The sequence below is a fragment of the Zootoca vivipara genome, chromosome 10 (assembly GCF_965207765.1).
Source record: "Zootoca vivipara chromosome 10, rZooViv2.hap1.1, whole genome shotgun sequence".
In the NCBI taxonomy this organism is placed as follows: Eukaryota; Metazoa; Chordata; class Lepidosauria; order Squamata; family Lacertidae; genus Zootoca; species Zootoca vivipara.
This window is the reverse complement of record NC_142593.1, coordinates 61,983,766-62,009,910: the sequence shown is the minus strand read 5'-3', so window position 1 is coordinate 62,009,910 and position 26,145 is coordinate 61,983,766. Positions and strand designations below refer to the sequence as shown.

Here is a 26,145-nt window from a genome sequence, read left to right as displayed (position 1 = left end):
GCAGCTCCTTGTGCCCCCCCTCGCCCCACCACTTAGAAGCAACCAGCACCACCCCCCTTCCGAGAAGCACCTGTGCCCAGGAAGGAGGAGGCCTTACCTGGTCGCTGATGGTGGGCTTGAGCTGCACCTTCAGGAACCGGAAGCCGACGACGGGGAGGACGCAGAGGGTGACACAGAGGAAGATGGAAAGCCAGACATTGGGCTGGTTCAAGGTGTTCCGAGCCGAGCCTGGCAGGGAAAAGAAGAAGAAGCGGGCAGGCAATGCAGCTGGCTCAGGCTGCTGCTAGAACAGAGCAGGGCTGGAGGTCAAGGAGGGTCAGCAATTGGTGGAGAAACTTATTCCCAAGTTTAGGGTCGCTTTCAGGATGTGCCGGGGCCGGGGGGAACGAGGAGCCTCCAGGGTCCTGTTGCTTCAGAGGCCCCTCCTGCCTATGATTCCTGCATAGCATGGGGTTGGGCTGGATGAGCCTTGGGGGTCCCTTTTGGCTCTACATTTCCATGGTTATGTGATTCCACATCTGCCTTTCCGCCCTTTCACCTCTGAAGGACACCGTTGCCCAGGGAGCCTCAGGCCACATGTGTCATCACAGAACCACAGAAGTGCAGTTAGAAATAGGTCCCGAAGGTCATCTAGCCCAACCCCCTGCAATGCAGGTGCCGGCCACCCTCTGCCCCCGATTGCAGCCTTTGGCACCCCCTGGTCCCCCAGCTGCCTTCGCTCAGGGCTCCACAGGGCTCCTTTGCACGCCCAAGAACCATTCTTTGGAGCTGACGCCCGGATTCAGCGGGGGCTTTCCCCTGCCCTTGTCCCTGGAAGAAGGCCGCTCTATGGCCCCCCGAGCCAGATAGGGGGGCTGCCTGCCAGCCCCCCTGATACCCACCAACAAAGGGGAAGGAGCCGGTGAAGATGAGGTAGGTGCCGTCGCTGTACATGGTGAAGGTGATGGCAAAGTACATGGCCAGGCTGCCCCAGATGAAGAGCTGGTTGACGGCCGTCCAGTAGGCAGTGTCCAGGCCCATCTGCAAGAGGGACGCCAAGGAGAGCGTGAGAGAAGAACCTGTGATCAGGCCAGGGGCCCCTCCAGACTCCAGTTCTCACAGGGGCCAAACAGATGCCCCATAGGGGAGACTGGCAAGCAGCCCTCTCCTTTTCTGCAGTTCCCAGGAAGTGGCATTCAGAAGCATTGCTGTGGAGCAGGGCCATCCTAGCTAGAAGCCCTCGAAAGCCCTCTCCTCCCTCTATGAATTTGTCCAATCCTCTTTTAAAGCCGTCACAACATCCAGTGACAGGGAGTTCCAAAGTTTAACTATGTGCTGTGTGAAGAAGTCCTTTCTTTTATCTGGCCTGGATCTTCTTCCCACATTCAGCTTCCCTGGATGCCCAGATAGTTCTAGAGAGAGGGAGGGAGGGAGGGAGAAAAACTCCGTCCCTTCCCTCCACGCCAGGCATCATTTTGTAAACCTCTATCATGTCCCCTTTCCCCTGCCTTTTCTCTAAACTGAAAAGTCCCCAGCACTGTAGCTTTTCTTCCCAGGGGAGTCACTGTACAGTCAAGCCTTGGTTGTCAAACGTAATCAGTTCCAGGAGCCTGTTTGGCTTCCGAAATGTTCGACAACTGAGGTTTTGGCAACCAAAATGGTCAAAGGCCTGGAAACGATGCCTTATGAGGAACGGCTTAGGGAGCTGGGTATGTTTAGCCTGGAGAAGAGAAGGTTAAGAGGTGATATGATATCCATGTTGAAATATATAAAAGGATGTCATATAGAGGAGGGTGAAAGGTTGTTTTCTGCTGCTCCAGAGAAGCGGACACAGAGCAATGGATTCAAACTACAAGAAAGAAGATTCCACCTCAACATTAGGAAGAACTTCCTGACAGTAAGAGCTGTTTGGCAGTGGAATTTGCTGCCAAGGAGTGTGGTGGAGTCTCCTTTAAGCAGAGGCCTGACAGGCATATGTCAAGAATGCTTTGATGGTGTTTCCTGCTTGGCAGGGGGTTGGACTGGATGGCCCTTGGGGTCTCTTTCAACTCTCTATGATTCTAGGTGTGGCTTCTAATTGGCTGCAAGAGCCTCTTGCATTCAAGAGAAAGCTGCGTCAGACATTCAGCTTCCGAAAAATGTTCAGAAACTGGAGCATTTGCTTGGGTTTTTGGCATTCGGGAGCTGAAACGTTCCAAAACAGAGGTGTTTGGGAACCGAAGTTTGATTGTCTCCCCCCTCTCTCCCCTCCCCTCTCTACTATGCCGAAGAGGTCTTCATCCCACCCTAAACTCCCCAAGGAACTCCAGCCTCCAGCCTCCCAGAAAGAGGGGCAGCCCCTGACCCTTGCTTCTCTCACTCCAGGCAAGGCCATTCATTTGCAAAACGCTTATCCCCCTCCAATATCTCCTGCCTCCCCATGGATCACTTGGAAGTTGCTGAGGGTGTGAGCTCCTACCCCCTACATTGGACCAGAATAAATCCCGGCCCCCTTGAACCCTTCCCATCCCGATAGGTCATTTTGCGGCATCAGCTGAGGACAGAAAGGCCTGCCTTCTCCCCATGGGCCGGGAGACGCCCCAGGGCCCCACACAAGCCTTGCCCGTGGCAGGCGACCCCTTACCTGGACGGAGACCACAATGAGCAGGCAGGTCTGGGCCATGAGTGCAAAGGACTGGTAGTCGGCAATGGCCTTCCCGTCGCTCCTCAAAGAGTCAAAGAGGGTGCCGTAGGGGATGAAAAAGAGCACCAGGGAGCTGTAGACGCTGTAGAGGACACACTTGACAAACTCCTTCTTGTTGAAGTAGAGGTTCTGCTGGCCAGGCATGTAGAGCTGCGGGAATTGCAGGCTCCAGCGGTCATCCACGTCCTGGGGGCGGAAAACGGAGAGAGGGGTGTTTTGAGATTGCAGGCAAGGCGATTGCCCACCCCTCCTCACCCACCCTGCAGGATCCGCCCTCAACACTCACCACTTCTGCAAAGCCTTTAGCTCAAACCGGCAGACCTCACTCACCCTCAAACCAAAAGGAAGTTGAAGCCATGCAGGGCCGGCCCACCTATGAGGCAAAGGCCTCAGGCGGCAGGACCCACAGGAGAAGCAGATTCGCACGCAGATCATAATCCCCACCCCCTCCTTGCTCCTGATATAGATCTTCTCTCAGCCCTTCTTCCCTGGCAGGAAGGGGGCATCTTTTTGTGGTTTGCCTCCCGGTGGCAAAGTGTCTTGGGACGGCATGACAAACCATAATAATATGCAAGCCTGCAATGCTTTCGGGGCTACTGTGACACAAACCCACCTCTTTTCCCTTTCCCTCCATCTGTACAAGGCTGTGAAGGGTTGTTTTGTACGTGGATTAGATGGCCCCCTAGAGCCCCGTTCCAGACGCAACACCAGCACCTCTGACCCCCCCAGTTATTCTGTTCTCCTGCTCCTTCCTTTAGGAAGGTTCTTCTAAGTTTCTGGTTTTATATATAAGGTTTTATTAAAGCTTCTCATAATACAGTACAATAAAAAAGAGACTACAGTGGACCCTCTGGATACGAACTTAATTTGTGCTGGGGTCTGTTTGCACTCCAAAAATTACGTAAATAGAGGCGCGCTTCTGCGCATGTGCGTGGCACGATTGAGCACTCCTGTGTAAGTGTGCGCGGCAAAACCCGGAAGTACAGCCTACACTTTTGGGTTTGCTGTGGCCGTAACCCAAATATTCCATATCCAGAGGGATATGGAAGCCGAGGTACGACTGTAACCCAAATAAAAACAGAAAGAGCAAGAAGCAGAATGCAAGGTGGATCTTAAGCCTTGTATCACACAGAAATGGGAGGACCCTCCCAGCTCTCACCTGGGAGCTTCTCTTGCTTCCCCCATTGTCCCACCTCAGGAGATCTTCCCTTCCCTGCCTCTCATTGAAGGTCCTTCCCCTGCCATCTTTCACCAGGAAGGCTTGGCCAAAATCACTTCCACCTGCTGGTCTTAGCCTGGACCTCTTAGGCTTCCAACCCTGGATACTCCCAATTTGGAAGATGCTTTCCTCCCCTCCCAGCCCAGCCCTGCGACAGGGAGGAACCCAACGCACACTCCTGAGCTGTGCATGCCTGTCTACCTGTGCTGTGTGTGCGTGTGCTAAATACAGGGTGAGAGCCTGTGTGTTGGAGGGGCAGCCAGCCCCCAGGCTGAGAGAGGCAAGTCACCCCATGGCAGGGCCGGAGCCTATCTGGCTGGGGCCAAAAACAGAGCCCTCTGCTCCCAGTTGTGGGGCAAACCCCTGATTGAACTAAGAGGGCAGAAAACAAATCAAGGGGCCGTACCTGGTCAAAGAGGCTCATTCCCAGGACAGGCAAGGAGGTGTACACCATGTTGTAAAGAGTGATGAACCATTCGTCATACACCGTCTGCAGAGACCGAGGGATGGAGGAAATGAGAAAAGCCCCACACAGAGGAGGAGCAGAGGCACAGTCCCGGACGCAAGGGCCCCTGGGTGCGCCGGGTGGCCTCAGGTGCAAGCGGGTGGGTGTCCCAAGGGAGGGCTAGCAAGAGAGGAGACCAAGGCCCAGGCAGCTGCTGGGAAGCCAAGGGTGCAAGTCTGTGGTGGAAAGACAGTGGCAGAAATAAGGAGCCCACAGGGGATGGTCGAAGGCAAGCATCTCAGTGGGGAGACCCAGCAGTGAATTGGAGGAGGGGGTCTGGAAATGGCCTCCTCGGTCAGCCAGGACAGAGGTGAAAATATTGCTGTGAATTTTGGGGTGGTGGGGTGGTGGCGGTGTCAGTGTGCACCATGCCCCAAATCGGTGAGAAATCAGCCTTAGTCCTGGAGTTGCGTCTTGAGGTGCCAGGTGCAACTACAGAGACTGCTTTGGCAAGCTTGCTCTCGAACTCTCCACCCCCACAGATAGAGGAGCCCCAAAACAGGAGCGGTGCGAGGGCTTTTTGCGCCCTAGACAAAACCCCCTTCTGGCGCCCCCCCCGGGCGCATGCGTCATGACGCACACACGCACACCGCTGATGCCCCTGCATCCCCTCCATTGGCGGGAGGAGCGCGGGCCAAGGGGGGAGCTTGACGCCCTCCTGCCTGTGGAGGGGACGCTTTGAGCTCCTCAGCGGCAGCGAGTGAGCGGTGGTGGCAGCAGTAGCGCCCATAGCTGAAGGCTTCAGCTGCGGGCGCTGCTGCCGCTTGCTCGCTACAGCCGCTGGGGAGCTCAGTGTCCCATCCGTGGGTGGGAGAGCGCTGAGCTCTCCTTTTGGCTCGCGCTCCTCCCGCCTGTGGAGGGGACGCTGGGGGCTCCTCGGCGAGCGAGCGGCGGCGGCGGCAGCACCTATAGCTGAAGACTTCGGCTGTGGGCACTTGCCACCGCCTACCGCCGCTGGGGAGCTCTCGGCGTCCCCTCCATAGGCGGGAGGAACGCGAGCGCGCGCCTTGGGAGGGCGGCGGCGGCGCAGGGGTTTTGTGGGGCAGGCTCGGCAGTGCCCCCTCCATTTTCGCGCCCTAGGCAATGGCCTAGTCCGCCTAAATGGATGCACCGGCCCTGCCCCAAAACAGGGAGGTCCTCAGGGCATCAAGCAGATGGAGGCGCTCAACTCACAACGATATTAAGGGTCCTAGAACTGTAGAGCTGGGAGGGGTGCCAAAGGCCACCTGGCCCAACCCCCTGCCAGGAAGGAGTCACAGCTAAAGCAAGGTGCTGCAAGGTGGCAGGAGACCCTTGGAAAGGCTGGGGAAGGAGCCCTCTGGTGTCACTGGTCCCCAGGACTGCAGGAGCACCCCTCCCGCGCCCCCCCCCACCTCCTCCCCGTGAACAAAGCTCTGTGCAAAGTCCCAGGGGTTCTCTGGAGCCCTTGGCACCTGCAAAGAATGGTTGTGAGCACCCTGCATTGCGGGGGGGGGATGGACCAGATGACCCTTGGTGCCCCTCTCAGCTCTACAGTGCTATGATCCAAGGCAGGAAGCGTCCTCTGCCCTTCCTGAACTGTCCCCTCCTGCAAAAGACTCCTACCTGGCAACAAGTGAAATGCAAAAATGAACGAGGGAGTGAAAATCTCAGAGAAGATGGAGAGAACAAAAGGCAGAGGAAAGATCAGCTGACCAGACACGGAAGGAGGGCAGCAGTCAGAAAGAGGGGCAGAGGGCCAGCACCCACGGAGCGCAGGTGCCCTGGAGGGTGGGGAGCCCAGTGAAGCATTGCCCGGCTCCAGAAGATCCCAAGGGTTACTCTGCGCAGGCTCAGAGTCTGTATTTGGGGCTGCACAGACCCAGCAAAGCCTGGCAGTCGAGCACAAACTGCTTGGAGGTGTGTGTGTTTCTAGTGGCAATCAAGCAATACAGTATATAAATTTTATGATTTTTCTTTTTTTTTAAAAAAAAAGACATAAATTTATTGAGTAGCTGCCTTCTCAGGAGAGGTCCTGGGGTTCTCAGTTCTTGTTTGCTCCTGTCAGAGGAAACGTTGGCAATTCCCAGCAATTTTAAGCGGCGGTCAGCAGAGAGCAGCAGAGGCCTGCCAGAACGGCCGCCATGCCACGTGCAGGCAGGCAGGGCTCACCTGTGCGGAGAATCCGGAGAAGAAGCCGTACCAGAAGTGGACCAGCGTGAAGGCGAAGTTCTTGTAGAAGAAGTAGGCCAGGAACTTGCACATGCGGATGTACGACCAGCGTCCGTGGACCAGCAGCAGCCGCTGCAGGTAGCGGAACTGCGCAAAGGAGAAGTCGCTGGACAGCACGGCCTGCATGCCCTCCTGGCCGCTGATGCCAACGCCAATGTGGGCGGCTGGAAGAGAAGGAGAGGGAGCCCGGAAGCAGCCGCGTCAGGTCAAGGGTGGTGGTGGTGGTCCAGCGCCCTGCTGTCCCTGGGGCCAACCAGGCATCCCCCTGGAAAGGAGCCCACAAACAGCAGCAGCAGCCTCTGCCCTTGTGCTTCCAAGCAACTGGCACTCAGGGGCATCCAAGGTGGCAATAACTGGCATGAGTCTGTGCCCCCTGCCTGTGCCCACCTCTCTTATGCAGGTCCCCCCACCATCTGCTTTCTTACAAATAAAGTGGGGGAGGGGAGGGTCTACTCTGTACTCATTTCGTTTCTATACCGCTTTAAATTTTTAAGGAAAAAACCTCAAGGCGCTTTACGACCTACATTCAAACAGCAAACAGCACATTCCAAAATAAAACATTACAGAAGAAAACTAGCTACACCATATACATTCAAAGCAACCCTGTTAACAGGAAACGGAAATTGTATCGTAAAGATTTCAAAATAAAGCCTTGCAAAGGAAGGTCAAGTAGAGAACACACATTTGAAAGAGCATAATTAGCAAGAGAATAAGACATTATTGTATTAAACATGGATTGAGAGAGTAAGTAGAGATTCTCTTCCCTTCGAAGGAGGGCTCTCCCCCTCCTTCTCCACCTCTGCAGAACAGGAGAACCAGAGAAGAGCCTCCTGGATCAGGCCCATGGGGGCCCATCTGTTCCAGCCTCCTGTTCTCACAGTGGCCCTCAAATGGGAAACCCGCAAGCGGGATCTGAGCCCAAGAGCCCCCTTCCCTCCTGGGGTTTCCAGGAAGATTGCTGCCTCCAACTTGTGGAGGTAGAACATCGCCATCCTGGCTAGGAGCCACCCATATTCCTCTCCTCCATTGATATGTCCAATCCTCTTTTAAATCTCCAGGATCGGGGCCAGAGAGAGAGAGAGCACAGCCCCAACACCACTGGTCACCCCCTTCCTCATCAAATAGAGCCCCCCCCCCGGTAGCAGATTCCTCTTCCAGCACAGTCCCAGGTGTCCCAGGTGGGGCTCATCATCCCCGGGAAGTTGCTGTGGGGGCATCCCTCTCTTGGGGCTGGGGGGCTGGGTGTCCTTCCCACCCCTCCCTCGTTTTGCATCTGGGGTCCTTTTAATCCAGGCAGCTATGTTGAAGAATCCCATTATTTCCCACATTGCTCGGAAACTGCAGCATCTCACTTGACAGCCAATTACGCACATTTAACTAACGAGAGCATTGGATGTGCCCGAAGGCTGGCGGACTGCGGAGATTTCTGCAGCGCAATGAGCTGATGAAGTCCTTAACCTGCTTCTCCCTGGGACTCCTGAGGCTGGATCCTGCCTTCAGTGGCACAGGTGCCCCCCCTCCCCTCACACAAAGAGCTTGCAGGGCCCTCACCCTTGATCATGCTGACGTCGTTGGCCCCGTCCCCAATGGCCAGCGTGACGGCGTTCTTGTACTTCTTCACCAGCTCCACCACCTGCGCCTTCTGCAGAGGCGTCACCCGGCAGCAGATCACCACCTTGCAGAGGCAGGCCGTTCGCACCAGCTCCAGCTCCAGCTCCCCCTCCTGAGCATAGGCCTGCGAGGGGGTGGGGGTGGGAGACACACACAGTGAGGGTGGGGGGACGGGACAGGAGAAGGCAATGTGGGAGGTGATACATAAGTAGCAGTCAAGTACAACATTCCTTGCTTTCCTAGAGTGGACATGCAGGGGAATGTTTTGTCCAGCCAGTCAAAAACTTCCTGTTTCCTCCTGGCTGGGTCATATTTTAGGGCAGGGGTGTCCAACCAGGAGATCGCGATCTACCGGTAGATCGCCGGCTGATCCTGGCAGATCATGGGATCCTTATCATGTACAAAAAGCTATTGGGGGGTAAAAAAACTGTGCATATCTCCCCCCAAAAAAGCTCCACAACTCTGGGCAATCCACCCACCCCACCCACGCTCTTCCTCCCTCCAATGACAATGGGTAGATCACTGCTAGTTTTTTTTTAATACTGGGAGTACATCACAGTCTCTAGGGAGTTGGACGTGCCTGCTTTAGGGTTACCAGACACCCCCATTTCCCTGGGACAGTCCCCAGATTTGCAAATCTGTCCCCAGACAAATTGCGTCCCCAGAATGTCCTCGGATTTACTTAAATGTCCCCGGAAAATGTAGCAGCAGTGCGCTGCGCTTGGCAACCCGATGCTCATGCGCATCCCTCCCCTTTATGCCCCTTTCCTCTTTGGGGCAAGCCAGCCCTGATCCGGCTGCGGATCCTGCCTGCTTCACCTTGCCCAGTCCATGAGGGAGAAGCTCTGGTGGCTCGGATCCCTGCCGCTGCCACACTCTCCTGTCCCATCAACAGCCGGATTGGTGCCACAGGGCTTCTCTCTCTCCCTCCCTCTCTCTCTCCCACACCCAGCATCCCATTCTCTAACATTCCCTACTGTTGCTTTAAATCGTGGCTGACTTTGTGTCAGCATCCCCAAGCCCTTACTTTATATGAATTTCTGAAGTTTTCCCAGTGAGCCAGTACATAGATTTGTTTCATTTGGGAATGTGCAGCAGAGGCCCTTTGAATAGACAGGAAAAACTGTGATTTGTGAGCAACAGATTGTGTTGATTTTGGTAGTGGGGTGTGTATGATGCCTGCTGGGGCACAAACCCTCCTTTCAACCTTGACATAGATTCCTGCATCATCTCCTTGCCTCCTCCTTACCAGGCTGTGCCCATTAATGACCAGGCCGTATTCCCCGTTGGGCTGTTCCTCCGGCAAGACCTTGCAGTTGCCGGACTTCTTGACTTGGGTGTCCAGCTCATCGTCATCCATGACGGCCTCCTGCGTCATCATCTTCCTCGCTTTCCTAAGAGAAGATCCACAATAACAAGCACTGCAGAAGCCAACGGGGAGTTTCCCCAAAACAGTAATAAATTTAATAATAAATTAAGTAAGTGAATAATAACAAAAACATTAGCAATATGCAAACAACAAGCAAAGCAAGACTCCCACCCCCTAACTAGTAGACAAGCAGACCATCTCAGGCCCTCCCTGGGTGATGCCCCCAGCAGGACCTGAGCTTAGCAGTGCTCTGCCCACTTGCGGCTTCCAGCAGCTGGGAGTCAGGGGCATGCTGGGGGGAGAGAGGAACCCACGTGGCTAGTAGCCCCCGGCAGCCTTGGAGGAGGAGGGTGTGTGGGATGTGATACAAGGGCATACCCACCACGGGGCAAGTTAGGGCAGCTGCCCTACTCTAGAAGCAGGGCTGGTGGGCAGAGGCGGAGCACAGCCCGACGGAGCGCGAGTTCGCCATTCCTGCCGCGCCGCGCCGCACCCTCCCTCCAGCTCCCCGGCGCGCCCTCAGGCAAGGCCAAGCGCGGCGGGGAACCAGGGAGCGCGGCGCGGTAGGCGGGAACGCCGAACTCGCGCTCCGCTGGGCTGGGCTCCGCCTCCGCCCACCAGCCCTGCTTCTAGGGAGGGGCACAGCCCGGCGGAGCGCGGGTTCGCCGTTCCCGCCCACTTTGTGGCCCCTCCCCTTCCGTGCCTTGGCCCCTCCCCTTGCCCCCCCTAGTTTTGATCCTGGGTACGCCCATGATGTGATACATAAGTAGCAGTGAAGTACAACATTCCTTGTTTTCCTAGAGTGGACATGCAGGGGGATGTTTGGTCCTGTCAGTAGAAAACTTTCTGTTTCCTCCTTGCTGAGACATACTTCCTTTGCATGACCTCACCTGTCCAGGTCGGCGTGACCTCACCTGTCCAGGTAACAAAAGGACAAGGCACGCAGCACTCTCTCTCTCTCTCTCTCTTGGACTTCCTCCGTTGTTGGAGCAGCATTTTAGCTAGAGATGCTTTGTTGTCTCTTAGCCAACAGAGGACACTGGGATTATCCCCATATGGGATAGATCCACATGTATATACTTTGTAACTAAGTCTGCCTTCAGGGATCCAACCATGAATTGAATGTAAGTAAACTTCTTTTATATACTTCACACAAGCTTGTGGCGTGTTTGTTCTTTTAAGAGGGATATAAGGGAACTTACCAGGAATCTAATATTAAGAGGCTTAAACAAGCCTGCAACCAGCTACCCGCTGTGCGTTTAAAAGGGGAATGTGAAACTCTGCTAAGTAAAGGAACTTGCTAGTGCAAGTTAGGAAGGATATTAATAAACAACATATCCTCTCATAGCTGCCAAGTTTTCCCTTTTCTCGCGAGGAAGCCTATTCAGCATAAGGGGAAATCCCTTTAAAAAAGGGATAACTTGGCAGCTATGTATCCTCTCCTGCCTCCCTGAACATTCCCACAGGGCGGAGAAGGCCTTTACCTGAGTTCATCGCGCACTTCCTCAAAGGTGTCCCCTTGGATGAAGAAGATGTCCTTCATGTCGTCGTAGAGCATGTTGCAGGAGTAGCCGATGTTCACGGCCGTCTCTGGAGAAGGATCACAGAATGGCAGAGTGGTGGGAAGGGGGTCTTCTAGTCCAGACCCCTGCAAGGCAGGAATCCCCGGCAGGGCCCCACCCCACCTCCAAGGAATGAGGAGCCCACGGCAAGCGTTAGGGCCAGGAGGGATCAGACTCTCCCTCGCTCGTTCTCCCCTTTCATGGCAACACCTCGGCCTGAGATGGACCCTTCAGGCTGGGTCAGCTGACCTGACTGTGGGCCCCCTCCATCCCGGACAGCCAGGCAGAAGGCAAGAGCCCCTCCTGCGCCCTGACATTGGCACAGCGATTCCTGAAGCTTCTTGCTCATTCTCCTTCTCACCTCAGCTGGAGATGGCCCTGCTGGACTTCTTTTGGAAAACCCACCAAAAACACCGGAGATGCTTCAAACACGCATCTAAAATTCATGACTTCCCCCAAAGAAGCCTGGGAACTGTAGTTTGTAAGGGTGCTGTGAACTGTGGCTCTGGGAGGTAAGAACTACATTTCCCAGGATTCTCTGGGGGAGCTGATGGGCTTTAAATGTGTGTTGGCAATGCTTCGAATGGATTCTTTACTCTGCGGTTCATCTCATTTTTCTTGCCTGTGCTTAAAACCACATCTAGCCCCCCCACCAGTGCTCTCTCTCGTTCTCTTTTGCTCCTGTTGTCTTTGCTCTCCTCCCTCGTTACTCTGCTTCTCTCAGATCTTTTATGATCCTGATTTTCTCAGTGTCTTTTCCTTGGCACTCACTGCAATTCCTAGGATTCGGCCCCTCCAAGCCCACCTCTCTTTCCCAGCTCCTCCCTTTTGCTGCGACAACTCCAGGATGACTTAAGGCTGGTGGGAGCAAGGAGGCCAGCCTCGCCCCCTCTGAGATTCACCCCCCAGGTGTTTCTCCCCAAGGGGGCAGATCAAGGGAGTTTTGCCCCACTGCGCAGGGAGTAGGGGAGACCCACAGCCACCTCCATGCACTGAGAGTGCGCTGTGGTGTTCTTTCCGCCCTGTGATGCCACAAAGGATTCTGGGATGCACCCCAGAAGGGTGCAGAATCAATCGCCAGCTGTTTGAGGAGGGGGGCTGAAAGCAGGGTGCCATCTCCCCCTCTGGCAGTACCTTGCTTGTCTCCAGTGAGCACCCAGATTTTAATCTGCGCTTTCCCCAAGGTCTCAATGGTCTGTGGGACACCGTCTTGTAACTTGTCCTCAATGGCCGTGGCACCAAGTAACTGCAGAGAGAGGGTGGGGAGTCACAAAGGGGTGCTCTGAAAGGGGTGAACAATGGACATCCAATGAAGCTGGGGGCCCACCCCACCCAGACTTTCACTTATCCTGCTGTTTTCCTCCAGGAAAATCCACCCTATAGCGGGTTGAATTGGAGCAAATGACTGCTGCATTTTCTGTGGATTGACATTTGTTCCAATTCTACGCTAGAGAGCAGGTTTTCTGGGGAAAGTGGTGAGGCAAACAAAAACCCACTCAGACTCCTGCTTTCTAAGCATGGGACATGGAAGTACAGGTGAGCCCTTAGGTTGAAAGATTCAGGATGGATGGAAAAAATCCTTCGTCATGCACCACAGAGTTAAACTGTGGCACAGATCCTGTTTGTAGTGTTATAGGAATTCTAAGGTCCTATATACAGTATATAAAATAAACGTACAAGGCAAACACATACATAAGTATATAAACCACGTGTCTGAAATAGTACAGAAGAACAATCCTGAAGCCATTTTGACTCTCCCAGTGACCTCAAATATTTCTCTGCAGTAAGGGAGGAAAATGGGGAAAGCCTTCCCATTGTGTTTTTGCTTACAAATCCTGTCTTAAGGGCATATTTGTGTATGAATAGTATTTACCAGCTCCAAGGAATGGCCAGGCTACCCAGAAAACGCAATCAGACAAGGCATTATCAGGTATCCTGGCAGATAGGAGAGAAGCAACACACTCCAATTTCTGCTGGGGACCACCTCTTTCTGTGGTGTATGGATGATGTTTTTGGGTGGTGGTCTTGAGGACGCGGGTGGCGCTGTGGGTTAAACCACAGAGCTTAGGGCTTGCCGATCAGAAGGTTGGTGGTTCGAATCCCCGCGACGGGGTGAGCTCCTGTTGCTCGGTCCCAGCTCCTGCCAACCTAGCAGTTCGAAGCACGTCAAAGTGCAAGTAGATAAATAGGTACCGCTCTGGCGGGAAGGTAAACGGTGTTTCCATGTGCTGCTCTGGTTTGCCAGAAGCGGCTTAGTCATGCTGGCCACATGACATGGAAGCTGTACGCTGGCTCCCTCGGCCAATAACGCGAGATGAGCGCCACAACCCCAGAGTCGGTCACGACTGGACCTAATGGTCAAGGGTCCCTTTACCTTTACCTTGAGCTACATGAGAGGCAATTTCAAAAGTCTATATAAGAGCTTGCACACCAATGTTCTGGGTTCCTCCCCTCCCTCCTGCATGTGGTGAGTGGGGACCCTGTTGCAACAGTTTAATAAAGATCAGGCTTACTAGCTGATTTGCTTCTCAATTTTCTCTGATTGGCCTCTGTTATTTTCTCCTAGCGATAGAGAACTTACATAAGGACGCTATACAGGCTCTTGGGTACCCCATGATGGGAAAAGGAGCAGTTTTTTTTCTTTTAACAGTAGGTTTCCACAGGCAACTGCTCAGCCACAATGAGAAGAGGATGTCGAACTGGATGGGCCCTTGGCCTAATCCAGGGGGCTTTGCTTATGTTCTTATGACCTCCCAGAAGACAATCTGGCCCAGGAGAGTCCTAGCTGGCTCCCTTCCGTCGGCCTCTGGGGCTCCAGGGAAGCGTCCCAGATGAAGGCGGCTCAGCAAGAGGCTTGCAAAATGCGCTCGCACGTAGACTCTTAAAAACCCAGGAGCAGGAAGGAGCCATGCATCATTGCGAGTCCAGCCCCAGGTCTCAACAAAGAGCTTTTTAATGAGTGGGAAATCAGAAAAGGAGAAGAGATGCACACAATGAAAGGGAGGAGGGACGTCTCTCCACTGGGGCAGCGTAGGAAAGGCAAAGCCACGAAGGCGCCAAATGCAAGGGGCTCTCCTTTCGTGTCCCTCGAACCCACTGGTTTGGGTCCTTCCCTCCAGAGCAGGAGAAACCACCCCTGCTTGTTACGTTATGGTTCACTGCCATGATTCGTTTTTGGAATGGGTTGACTGTTTAGAAATACTCTAAATACAAGTAATAAGGGACCCAGGTGGCGCTGTGGTTAAACCACTGAGCCTAGGGCTTGCTGATCAGAAGGTCGGCGGTTCTAATCCCTGTGACGGGGTGAGCTCCCGTTGCTCGGTCCCAGCTCCTGCCAACCTAGCAGTTCGAAAGCACATCAAAATGCAAGTAGATAAATAGGAACCGCTACAGCGGGAAGGTAAACAGCATTTCCGTGTGCTGCTCTGGTTTGCCAGAAACAGCTTTGTCATGCTGGCCACATGACCTGGAAGCTATACGCCGGCTCCCTCGGCCAATAATGCAAGATGAGCGCGCAACCCCAGAGTTGGTCACGACTGGACCTAATGGTCAGGGGTCCCTTTACCTTTACCTTTAAATACAAGTAACAGCAGCATTCCAAGCTGCTTAAGTTGCATGGTTGATAGAATCACAGAATTGTAGAGCTGGAAGGGACCCCAGGGGTCATCTAGTCCAACCCCCTGCAAGGCAGCAATCTCAGCTAACCCTCACCCTGTCTGACCAACCCCTATTTGTTCCAGTTCGGTGCCTGAGCCTTGAGCGCCCGGCTTCCCTCCTGGGCACCCCCACCTACTATTAGGTCTTTCTCGATTTCTTCGTACAGCTCCGACAGCTTCTCCTCTCGATCCTGCAGGGCTGTGCTGGCTTCGTGGTGACGCCTCTGCCAGTTGGCAAAGGACTTTCTCTCCAGGTCCTTGTAGGCCACGACCAGTGTCCGGAGACCTTCCCCTGCAAACTCCTAGAAGGACGCAAGCGAGCACAGGAGGGGTCAGGGGAAAGGAGCTCCAGAGAGACTCCTGTTCTTAAAGCACCCTCTTTGTGGGTCTCACGAAACCCCCAGGGGGTGGGCTGGGGTGAAGATGAAGCCGCGGGGGGGGGGGCATCGCTCTGGGGAGGCTCTGCATGCAAACTCTGCTGCCAGCTTACTTCCAGGTACTCGGTAGTCTCCTCCTTAAGAGGTGCACAGGAAGGGTGCAGGAGTTCGTACAGGATCGTGTCCGCCCCCTTGCAGTACAGGGTCACCCTGCCGTCGGGGCGCCGCACTGGAAAGAAGGGAAGAAGGGCAGAAAATGAGATGGTGCCCAGAATCGGTCCCCACCCTGGACAGACACATGACATACGGGCAGAGAGCCAGAGACGGCTGGGGTGTGTGTGTCCCCCCTTCCTTCAAAGATCTAGTCTTCCTAGATGGGAGGGCCAGAGAGGCTCAGCAGCAGAACATCTGCTTGGCATGCAGAAGGGGAGGAGCCCTGCCTGAGGTCCTGGACGACTGCTGCCTGTCACCGCAAACAATACTGAGTAAGATGTGCCAAGAGGCAGGAGCTTCCTAACTGTAGGGAATGCCATTCCTCTCTTTTCTGGGGTTTTCTCACGCAGTCCCTCAGCTCTTGCAAGAGCCCAGCCCCCTAGAAGTTCCTTTTTCATAGCGAGCAGGTAGTGGAAATCGCTTTGCACCAATTCAGTAAAACTCCCATCGATAAAGTCTGCCCAGCTGGTGGAAACACTCAACCAGGACACAAAGAAGAGACCTGGGCATGTGCAGAGTATTTCCCAGAGAACCAATCACAGGCGAGGCACAGGGTTTGGGGGAGGGGAGGAAGGGGGCACACACCAATGACAGACATCCGCTTGCGCACATTGTTGAAATCCAGGATGGCAAGGAGCGTATAGACGATCGTCTTCCCCATTTCCACCACAGTGATGGTCTCTGGGGTCCGGGCGCGGAAGACGAAGCCAAAGTTCCGGGCGGCTGTCACCAGGGCTCCCTCGTCCGGAGACTGAGCCTGGTACACCAGCTCACCTGCCAGGGAGGGCAAGGGGGGGGGGGAGAGGTAGCATCACTTCCAAGAGGGAGGCGGAAAAGTCCAAGCACAGCAACCGATTTGGGAGTCTTGAGAGAACCCTTTAAGTTCCTAAAATGAAGCCTGGCCTGGACAAAGGGGAGCAGGGAGAGGTTTGCTCTCTCATAACCAGGGCTGGATTTAGGTTTGAGGAGGCCCTAAGCTACTGAAGGTAATGGGGCCCTTTGTATGTCCAGCTGTCCATTGTCAACAACAAATTGTCGGGTTTGCTGAATCGGAACAAACAGTCATCAGCAGGCTGCCATTTGTTCCGATTTAGCGCTAAAGAGCAGGTTTTCCAGGGCAAAGGCAAAACCCACGCTTAGAAGGCGCAGGACAAGCAGAAGTGTGAGTGAGGCCATAGCTGACCCGTGGAACTCCCTCCCACAACAGGCAGGGATGGCCACCAACTTGGATGGCTTTAAAAGAGGGTTAGACAAATTCATGTTGGAGAAGAGGACATGTTGGAGAAGAGGACAAAGCCAGGATGGCCATGTTTTCTGCCTCCACAGTCGGGGGCAGCAAAGCTTCTTCTGAATCCCAGTTGCTGGAAACCTCAGTAGGGGGAGAGCGCTGCTCTTGGGCTCGGATCCTGCTTGTGGGTTTCTGCTTGGCCCCTGTGAGAACAGGGCACAGAGTCTGACCCATAAGGTCTCTTTTTATGTTCTCATGAGACCTTCAGAGTCCAACTCACAAGAGCCCCCCAGCACAGCACCCCCAGACAAGGTCCCCTCCTCTCCCCAAAGGCCACACTGCTGCTCTGAGCCAGAGGTGCTGTCTCACCACAGAATCGGAGAATTGTCAAGCTGGAAGGGACCCCAAGGGTCATCTAGTCCAACCCCCTGCAAGGCAAGAGGCACAGCTACACCCCCCCCTCACCTTGCTTCTTCTCTTCTGGCATCACCGTGTGGCAGAGAGAAAGAAGGCGGAAAAACTTGTGGGTGATGACATCTCCCGCCTTCACTTCTTCAACCAGGCTTTGGTCGTAGAAAGAGAACTTGGCGTCAGCGAGGGAGTTGTATGAGAAATCAACTTTTGGGGTACTCTGAAAGAGGAGGGGGGAGAGAAAGGTTGCTACCATGAGAACCTCTCTTGGCTCATCTGCCCACCTTCCTTCTGGCTGGAGAAAGACCACGAACAGCCACACAGAGGCTCCTCATCCTTCCCAGGCAGCTGGCAGCCTTGACCCCCCCCCCTCCGAGAGAGGAAAGGAAGAAGGAAGAAGGAAATGTCCAGGAGGGAAGCTCAAGGCACAAGGGAAGAAGTCGAAATTCCTTTTGTCCACTTCAGCAGCCACACTGGGGCATGTCCTGGCTGAAATGGCCTGGCCCCTGACCCTCGGTAAGTGCCGGGCAGGGCTGGGACCACAATAATGCCCACTGGCCCTGCCTGCCACCCTTTGCCCCCCTCGCAGCCGCCGCTTACCTCCGAAATCTCCACCCGTTGTCCTTCCAAGTCATAGACATCCCCTGTGGGTGAGAAGCACAGAGCCCAGTTGAGATGACAACAAACGCTCACCTGGCTGTGAATTCCAGGCCTGGGCCAGTTTGTGGCAGCGAGACGACAGGGGCACCCGGGCACCTTTGGGACCCTGGCCAATGATCTACAACTGCCCATTGGGAAGCAGGTGAGACACCAGGCCGCCAAGTAGCAGCTGGGTGAATTGAAAAACAGGTGCAGGCGTGGGGCTCCAGAAGGTCTAAATGGTTCCTGTATTGGCACGTTATGTATTTGTTGAATTTATTTATTTATTGAATTTATATACTGCCCTATACCCAGAGGTCTCAGGGCAGTTCACAGAAAAAGATGACAATATAAATAATCAGAATAAAAACAACAACCCAATAACACCCCCCACCCACCCCCAGAAAAGAGCCACATTTTAAAAGGGTATAGGATGCCTTTGACTGTGTCGACCACAGCAAACTATGGCAAGTTCTTAAAGAAATGGGAGTGCCTGATCACCTCATCTGTCTCCTGAGAAATCTCTATGTGGGACAAGAAGCTACAGTTAGAACTGGATATGGAACAACTGAGTGGTTCAAAATTGGGAAAGGAGTACGACAAGGTTGTATATTGTCTCCCTGCTTATTTAACTTATATGCAGAATTCATCATGCGAAAGGCTGGACTAGATGAATCTGAAGCCGGAATTAAGATTGCCGGAAGAAATATCAACAACCTCAGATATGCAGATGACACAACCTTGATGGCAGAAAGCGAGGAGGAATTAAAGAACCTTTTAATGAGGGTGAAAGAGGAGAACGCAAAATATGGTCTGAAGCTCAACATCAAAAAAAAACCAAGATCATGGCCACTGGTCCCATCACCTCCTGGCAAATAGAAGGGGAAGAAATGGAGGCAGTGAGAGATTTCACCTTCTTGGGCTCCTTGATCACTGCAGATGGTGACAGCAGTCACGAAATTAAAAGACGCCTGCTTCTTGGGAGAAAAGCAATGACAAACCTAGACAGCATCTTAAAAAGCAGAGACATCACCTTACCGACAAAGGTCCGTATAGTTAAAGCTATGGTTTTCCCAGTAGTGATGTATGGAAGTGAGAGCTGGACCATAAAGAAGGCTGATCGCCGAAGAATTGATGCTTTTGAATTATGGTACTGGAGGAGACTCTTGAGAGTCCCATGGACTGCTAGAAGATCAAACCTATCCATTCTGAAGGAAATCAGCCCTGAGTGCTCCCTGGAAGGACAGATCGTGAAGCTGAGGCTCCAATACTTTGGCCACCTCATGAGAAGAGAAGAATCCTTGGAAAAGACCCAGATGTTGGGAAAGAGTGAGGGCACTAGGAGAAGGGGACGACAGAGGACGAGATGGTTGGACAGTGTTCTCGAAGCTACGAACATGAGTTTGACCAAACTGCGGGAGGCAGTGCAAGACAGGAGTGCCTGGCGTGCTATGGTCCATGGGGTCACGAAGAGTCGGACACGACTAAATGACTAAACAACAACAACAAGGATGTCAAACAGATCAACGAAAGGCCTGGTTAAAAAGGAACGTTTTTGTCTGGCGCCTAAAGCTGTTCAATGAAGGCGCCAGTCGAACTTCACTAGGGAGAGCATTCTATAGATTAGGCCCCGTTCTCGTGTTGCCACCCTCTGGACCGCTTGAGAAGGCGGCACACGAAGGAGGGCCTCAGAAGATGATCTCAGGGTCCAGGTTTGTTCATATGGAACGAGGCGGTCCTTGAGGTATTGCGGTTCTGAGCCGTTTAAGGCTTTATAGGTCAAAAACAGCACTTTGAATTGGGCCACGGAACTAATCGGTAGTCAGTGCAGTTGGACCAGGATTGGTATAATATGGTCAAGCCGTCTTGCTCCGGTGAGCAATCTGGCCGCTGAATTCTACACCATCTGAAGCAGCGTTTCTCAACCGCTGTTCCGCGGCACACTAGTGTGCCGCGAGACGCTGGCTGGTGTGCCGCGACGTGCAGCGACGAGAAGGACGATTTGCATTGTCACGTGCCTGGCGGCCGCCAATACACAACGCTAACCCGCCGGAAAGCAATATTTGGCAAGTGTTTCTTACAGTCATAATTATAATATAGGGCGGCACAGAGTTAAATTTTTAAACTTTTTTAATGGTGGTGTGCCTCGTGATTTTTTTCACGGAGCAAGTGTGCCTTGGCCCAAAAAAGGTTGAGAAAGACTGATCTGAAGTATCCGAACTGTCTTTCCTTCCCCCAAGCCCCCCATGCTGACTGGGACTAATGGACGAACAAAATCTCAGGGGGAGGGGGAGCAGGCTGGCAAAGGGCCCATATTCCAAAGGAGCAGAAAAGACTTTTAATGTATGTGACGACAGTCGCATGGATGTTATTAGCCCCTGAGATGGAAAGAAGGCAAAGTCCCCACCAGGGAAGAATGGCAAACTAAGCTCTTAGACTATGCCGAAATGGCAAAATTGACCAGAAAGCTCAGGAATCAAGAAGACCAAAGCTTTAATAAAGAATGAGAATTTTTTTTACAAAATATCTGGGAGACCGCTGTAAGCAGATGAAAACATTAGCAGGATTGCAATAACACAGATACAATGGACAAAATGGAGTGACATAAAATATGGATTCTGGAACAACATGCAATTGAAAAAGTTAATGGAAGGTTCAGAGATTGGGAGAACACCCTAAATAGGGAGATGTATTTTGTATTGTTACAATCTTACAGCTGTAAGATCAAATAAAAATTACTTCAAAAAGATAAAAGGATGCAGCTGCCCCCACCGTAGATCTTCCCGTTGATGCAGCACTTGTTGAAGACCATGATGTTCTGGGTGAGGGTCCCCGTCTTGTCGGAGAAGATGTACTTGATCTGCCCCAGCTCCTCGTTGAGGGTGGTGGTCCGGGCCTGGGCAGGGGTGTCATTAACCGGGTAGTACATCTTGCGGTCCCAGTCGATGTAGAAGCTGTTGCCCAAGCGGATTATCTCTACGCTGAACGAGAGGAAGGAGGGAAGACAAAGGAATGGGCTGGAGCCCTTGGCAGGAAAAGCTTCCTGGCCCTTTGGGTCCCTTTGCAAGCTGCAAGAGGCCATTGCAGAAGCCACTTCCGGGGGGGGGGGATTGGCGGGTGAGAGGCAGTGTGGCATAGTGGTTAGAACGCCATGCTAGGATTTGGGAGGCCAGCTTTCCAGGCACTACTTGACCATGCAGCTCCCTGGACAACCTTCGACCAGTCGCCGTCTCTCAGCCTACCTTGCAGGGTTGCTGTGAGGACCAAAGAGAGGAGAGAGAACTCTGCACACCCTCTTGAGCAACTTGGAAGAAGGAGAGTGGGCTAGAAATGGACTCCATAAACTGCAGCACAAGCACATGCTGGGAAGGCGGAACCGGCTGTGCGCTGTGCAGCTGTTCCCTCGAGGAAAAGGCATTCCCAGGTGGCTGGCCAGGGACCTCGGCTCCATCTCCCTCACCCCCCGACCTTCCCCTGACACAGAAGTTGCAAGCATGCTCCCTGGATCCCATGAAGTACAGTTGTACCTTGGTTCTCAAACGCCTTGGTACTCAAACAACTTGGAACCCAAACACTGCAAACTCGGAAGTAAGTGTTCCTGTTTGCAAACCTTATTTGGAAGCCGAGCATGCTCTGTTTTGAGTGTTACGCTAACGTCTATATTAATTTTTTTTAAAAATGGTCACGTAGCACCTTAGAGACCAACTAAGTTTGTTCTTGGTATGAGCTTTTGTGTGCATGCACACTTCTTCAGATATGCTAAGGTCTATCTGTTTTTGCTATTTAATTTGCATTTTTGTTTTTGCAGCTTTTTTGTTTGGCTTTTATGTCTGTGTGGAACCCAGTTCAGCTACTGATTAATTGATTGTGTGACTGCAGTACATTGTTTATTACTTTCATTTTATGGCTCAGTAGTCTCATTAGTAAAATTCATGTTCAATTGCTGTTTTAGGGGTTGTTTTTAAAAGTCTAGAATGGATTAATCCATTTTGCATGACTTTCTATGGGAAAGTGCGCCTCGGTTTTGGAATGGACTTCCAGGACAAATTAAGTTTGAGAACCAAGGGAGCACTGTAAGCGCGATGCCACGTCTGCTGTGGAGAAGGAAGTGGCTGAGTCGGAGCCTGGGCATAGCGCCATCATTGTGGAGTCAAAGGAGGGAGTGACAGAGCTCCTTCTAAAAGCTCACTAGCCTTGCCAATGGGGTGGTTCCTCCTTCCCCCACCCCAACGGTTGGGCTGTCAGAGCACACTGCCCTCCTTGGTTGGGCAAGAGGAGGAAACATGCCAGAATGGGGGGGCTGGCCCTCTTGGTGCCTTTATTTGTGCCAAGCAAGCAAAAGTAGGGCTGGAGGAGCAGTGCCTGCTGGGACATCTCCCTCTCATTGCGGATCACACTTTGACTGGCCTCTTCCTTAAACTAAAAAATCTCAAATGCGGCAACTTCCTCCAGTGGCGGAGGAAGGGGGCGGAGGGGGCGGTCCACCCCGGGTATCACCACTGAGGGGGGTGACAAAATGCTGGGCAGAACTGCACTGTGGGGCCCGAGCCATGCGTCTCTCCCCTGCTGCCTCTCCTCCAGCTGTGGGGTGGCTGAGAGGGAGGAGGCGGGCAGACCCCTTGGAAGCCCCATGGAGCATCCTGCCCCGGCTAGCCCTGCCCCTGGGCGCAGGACACACACGCACGCACCCCGCCCCAGGCGCCTGGTCGGCTTGCTCCACCACTGACAACCTCTCGATCTTTGGGTTGCCGTTTTCTGAACTGTTTAATATCCTTTTTCATGGAAGGCAACCAGAATGTTCCATCTACTCAGAGTAGACCTATTGAGATTCATGGAGCCGAGCAAGTACTTGCAATAACTATAGTCTGGGTAGAAGTAACTTCAGATACAATCTGGTTCCCCAAGTGAACAAGTAGCATTGATTCACATACAGTGGTACCTCTGCTTTACCCAAACGTCATGTGACGAGCTCTGCTAACCTGGAAGTACCGGTAGGTGCTCCTGGTTGCGAATTTTGCCCCAGGATGCGAGCGAATCGCACGCCAGAGGCGTGCGCACAGTAGGAGGCGCCATTCATGGAAGTGCGCCTCAGGATAAGAACAGTTTCCGGTTACGAACCGACCTCCAGAATGGATCCATTTCGTAACCAGAGGTCCCACTGTTAATGGCATTATGACCTTGACTGTCTTGTTTCCCATTCCTTTCCTGGTGCTCCTGAGTGCGGCCGCACATCGAGTCCCCATCGCTACATCCGCCCCCCTCCAGGCCAGACCCTGTGAGGGTAGAGGCGCAGGAGGACACGATGGCTTGTGACTCTTGAGCCCTCCATGTTTGGGGCTGGAATGCCAAAGCGTTTCACTGAAGGACAATAGGGAAGACACACACACACACACACACACACACACACACACACCGGTGCAAAATGGGCTGTTTGGGGGCTGGCACAGGGCTTACCTGACATAGAGGGAGATGGGCACCACCGTGTTGAGTATGATGACGTAGGACCAGAACATGAGGAAGGCGGAATAGAAGGCCGAGTGGACATCGTGCGGCCAGGGCAGGTAGACCTGGAAGGCAGAGCCCATCCTATACTCCCAGAGGCTATTGCCAATGGCCAGCACAGAGCACATGGCGGCCAGAAGAACAAAGATCTGCAAGAGGGGAGGGCAGAAAAGAGAAGAACATCTCTAGCCCCCTGTACGGTATATATCCCACAGAGTTTATGGAAAAGAACATGGTCAAAAGATCAATACACTGGCAGATTGATTGAGCTTTGTCATGTAAATAGGATAATTCTACAAAATAAAACTTATAGTAAGTCAAATAATATGGAGAAAGAAAAGTTTTTACCAAAAAATGAAAAGAGAACCGTGTTGAGGATGAACTGGAGGGAAAGAAGAGCTGAAATATGGTATATACATTGTTTATTACATGTTCTGTATAAGTTTTTGTACTGATGTTGCTTGTTTTGCTTTTTTCCATTTCCCCCCTTCCTTTTCTTTTTTATGTTCTTTACTATTTTTATGTTCAGTTGTATGAATGTGTATGTTTGTGCTAAAGGGGAAAAAAACCACAGTAGCTTTCTACATTAGTCATAGAATCATAGATCATAGAACTCTAGAGTTGGAAGGACCCCAAAGGTCATCCAGTCCAACTCCCACAAGCAAGGCAGGAATCTCAGCTCAAGCATCCATGACAGATGGCCCTTAAAAACCTCCAAGGAAGGAGAGTCCAAGGGAGTGTGCCGTGGTTTCAATTGTGGAGGCAGAGCAGAGCCATCCTGGCTAGGAGCCCTCAAGAGCCCTCCCCTCCCTGAGGAGCCATCAATTCTCATTCCTGGGCAAAGGATGGAAAACAAGCCCCAGGGGAGGTCCTGTAGATTCTTCGCTACTTCATCTGGTAGCTATTAGTCTGTTAAGATAGTTAATCCACGATACGGCATGTTGTACACTGAGAGAAAACCATATGAAAATGATGTACCGGTGGTATTTGACTCCTAGCAGGTTAGCAAAAGTGTCTAGGACAGGAGCAAATATCCGCTGGAAATGCAAAGAAAAAGAAGGTACCTTTTGTCATATGTGGTGGCCGTGTAAGGTAATACGGTAAAAGCTTTCTGGGAGATGATATATAATGAAATGGGGGGGGGGGAATGCTGAAAAGGACCTTTGTTAAAAAACCAGAAGCATTTTTATTAGAAATCACGGGCACTGATATTCCAAAGGTGCAGAAAAGACTGTTTATGTATGGAACAACAGCTCCCCGGATGTTACTAGCCCAGAGATGGAAAGAAGGCAAGGTGCCAATCAGGGCCGTCTCAAGCGTGTCGGGCGCCCTGGCGCCGTGGTGCGGAGATCGCTCTGGCGCCCCCGCTACGCCCCGTTTCTTGGCGCAGCTGGTGGGCGGGCGCAGGCCGGCGCCCTGGCGCCCTGCACCACCCAGCCTACACCTAGAGCCGGCCCTGGTCCCAATCAGTGAAGAACGGGAAACCAGGCTGATGGACTCTGCCGAAATGGCAAAACCGACTGGAAAACTCAGAAACCAAGAAGACAAAAACTTTTTTTAAAAAGGGGAAAAAATATCAGTTATTTAGGAGACCACTGAAAGCAGATGGAAGAAAACATTGGCAGGATTTTGATTTTACTTGTAGTCTAAAAAATGCCACGGACAATATGGATTGATATAAAAGATAGAGTATGGAAGAAGATGCAGTTGTAAATGTTTAAAATGGGACCCCAGGGAGCGGGGGGGGGGGGAGTCGTGAGACTCGGGGAATCTCTGTATATGGATTTATATCTGGATTCTTGTAACCTTGTATTTGTAAAATCAAATAAAAATGGTTTCTTTTTTCTTTAAAGACAGCTAATCCATGAAATAATTCCCACCCCCCAAAGGTGAGTAAATCCCACCGATAAATTTCCAACCCCACTCCCTAAATCTGCCATCTACTGATGTGAGGAACTTTAGCTGCTCTCTGGTCCTTGCAAAGAAGGAGGAAAGAAATAATTTATTTCCAAATCTCTTACGAATAAAGTCCATGCATGCCCCTCCCCCTCCCCCTCCCTCCCTGCTTTTGGGAGGAAGCCCCTCAGCTGGAATGACAAGAGATGCAGCGAAGCCGCCATTCGCACTCACCACCAGCACCAAGAAGTTCATCAGGCGATCGATGCTTGTCCTTTTGAATGTGGTTCTTCCACAGTTCTGCATCAACTTGGTGTCTGGCCCTGGCAGTTCAAACAAAAGTCGGATTTCTTGTTGCACAGTCGGATTTTAATTTCCTGGGAGGCACGAGACGCTGACAAATGGATTTGAGGGAAGCCAAAGGCAGGCAGCATTTTGCCCAAAGGAGCAGCAGACACGCCTGGGAGAGTCGGCCCCCTTTCAGGATGCAGAAGGGGCAGAGGGACCCCAGGGCACAAAGCCACCCTGTGGGATCTGCTCTGGGCATCCTGGGCCCTTGTGGGAGATGCAGGTGCTTAGCAGAGTTGGAAGGGACCCTGGGGTTCATCTAGACCAGCCCCCGCAATGCAGGAATCTAGGGAAGGGAGTAGCTTGGCAGCCCCACAAGCAGGGCCGGATTTATGTATAAGCTAAACAAGCTCTAGCTTAGGGCCCCACTCTTTCGGGCCCCACCAAAAAAATTAAAGGAAAAAAACACCTGGATGTACATTTCCAAAATATAAGATAAAAAACAAATAAAATAAAACCTACATACAGCAACAGTGTTTTGTGTTGTGTATGGACCTATTAGGTCCATCAATGACCATGTAGCATATATTCAACACAAAAAAACAGAGACAATTTGTTGTTGACAAAGGACAGCTGGACATAGAAAGGGCCCCATTACCTTCAGTAGCTGAGGGACTCATCAAACCTCGATCCGGCCCTGCCCACAAGTAAGGCTCTTTTCTGTGCCCCCCACAAGCCTACAAGCCATGGGCAAAAGACCCCTTTCCAGAGCTAGAGACCACACACCCCCAATCCCTGTGAGAGGGGCTTTTATGTG

The 26,145-nt window shown here is 52.6% G+C and overlaps 1 protein-coding gene across 10 annotated transcripts in view; it reads right to left on the bottom strand.

Annotated features, from left to right (window-relative positions):
* Nucleotides 1-26,145, bottom strand: part of LOC118077095 (phospholipid-transporting ATPase ID) — an 87,718-nt gene that overhangs the window by 4,153 nt on the left and 57,420 nt on the right. For 9 of the 10 annotated variants that reach the window (XM_035100440.3, XM_035100444.3, XM_035100445.3 and 6 more), the window contains 17 exons: nt 25,275-25,363; nt 23,097-23,293; nt 20,415-20,623; nt 17,604-17,647; nt 17,058-17,223; nt 15,950-16,138; nt 15,265-15,380; nt 14,912-15,076; nt 12,253-12,364; nt 11,041-11,146; nt 9,437-9,581; nt 8,128-8,311; nt 6,517-6,740; nt 4,288-4,371; nt 2,603-2,848; nt 882-1,020; nt 98-228 (listed from right to left, as the gene is read on the bottom strand). In XM_035100440.3, coding sequence (XP_034956331.2) covers nt 98-228; nt 882-1,020; nt 2,603-2,848; nt 4,288-4,371; nt 6,517-6,740; nt 8,128-8,311; nt 9,437-9,581; nt 11,041-11,146; nt 12,253-12,364; nt 14,912-15,076; nt 15,265-15,380; nt 15,950-16,138; nt 17,058-17,223; nt 17,604-17,647; nt 20,415-20,623; nt 23,097-23,293; nt 25,275-25,363 — 2,546 coding nt within the window. The remainder of the gene's footprint in view (nt 1-97; nt 229-881; nt 1,021-2,602; nt 2,849-4,287; nt 4,372-6,516; nt 6,741-8,127; nt 8,312-9,436; nt 9,582-11,040; nt 11,147-12,252; nt 12,365-14,911; nt 15,077-15,264; nt 15,381-15,949; nt 16,139-17,057; nt 17,224-17,603; nt 17,648-20,414; nt 20,624-23,096; nt 23,294-25,274; nt 25,364-26,145) is intronic. The other variant, XM_088652787.1, reaches the window with a different exon arrangement.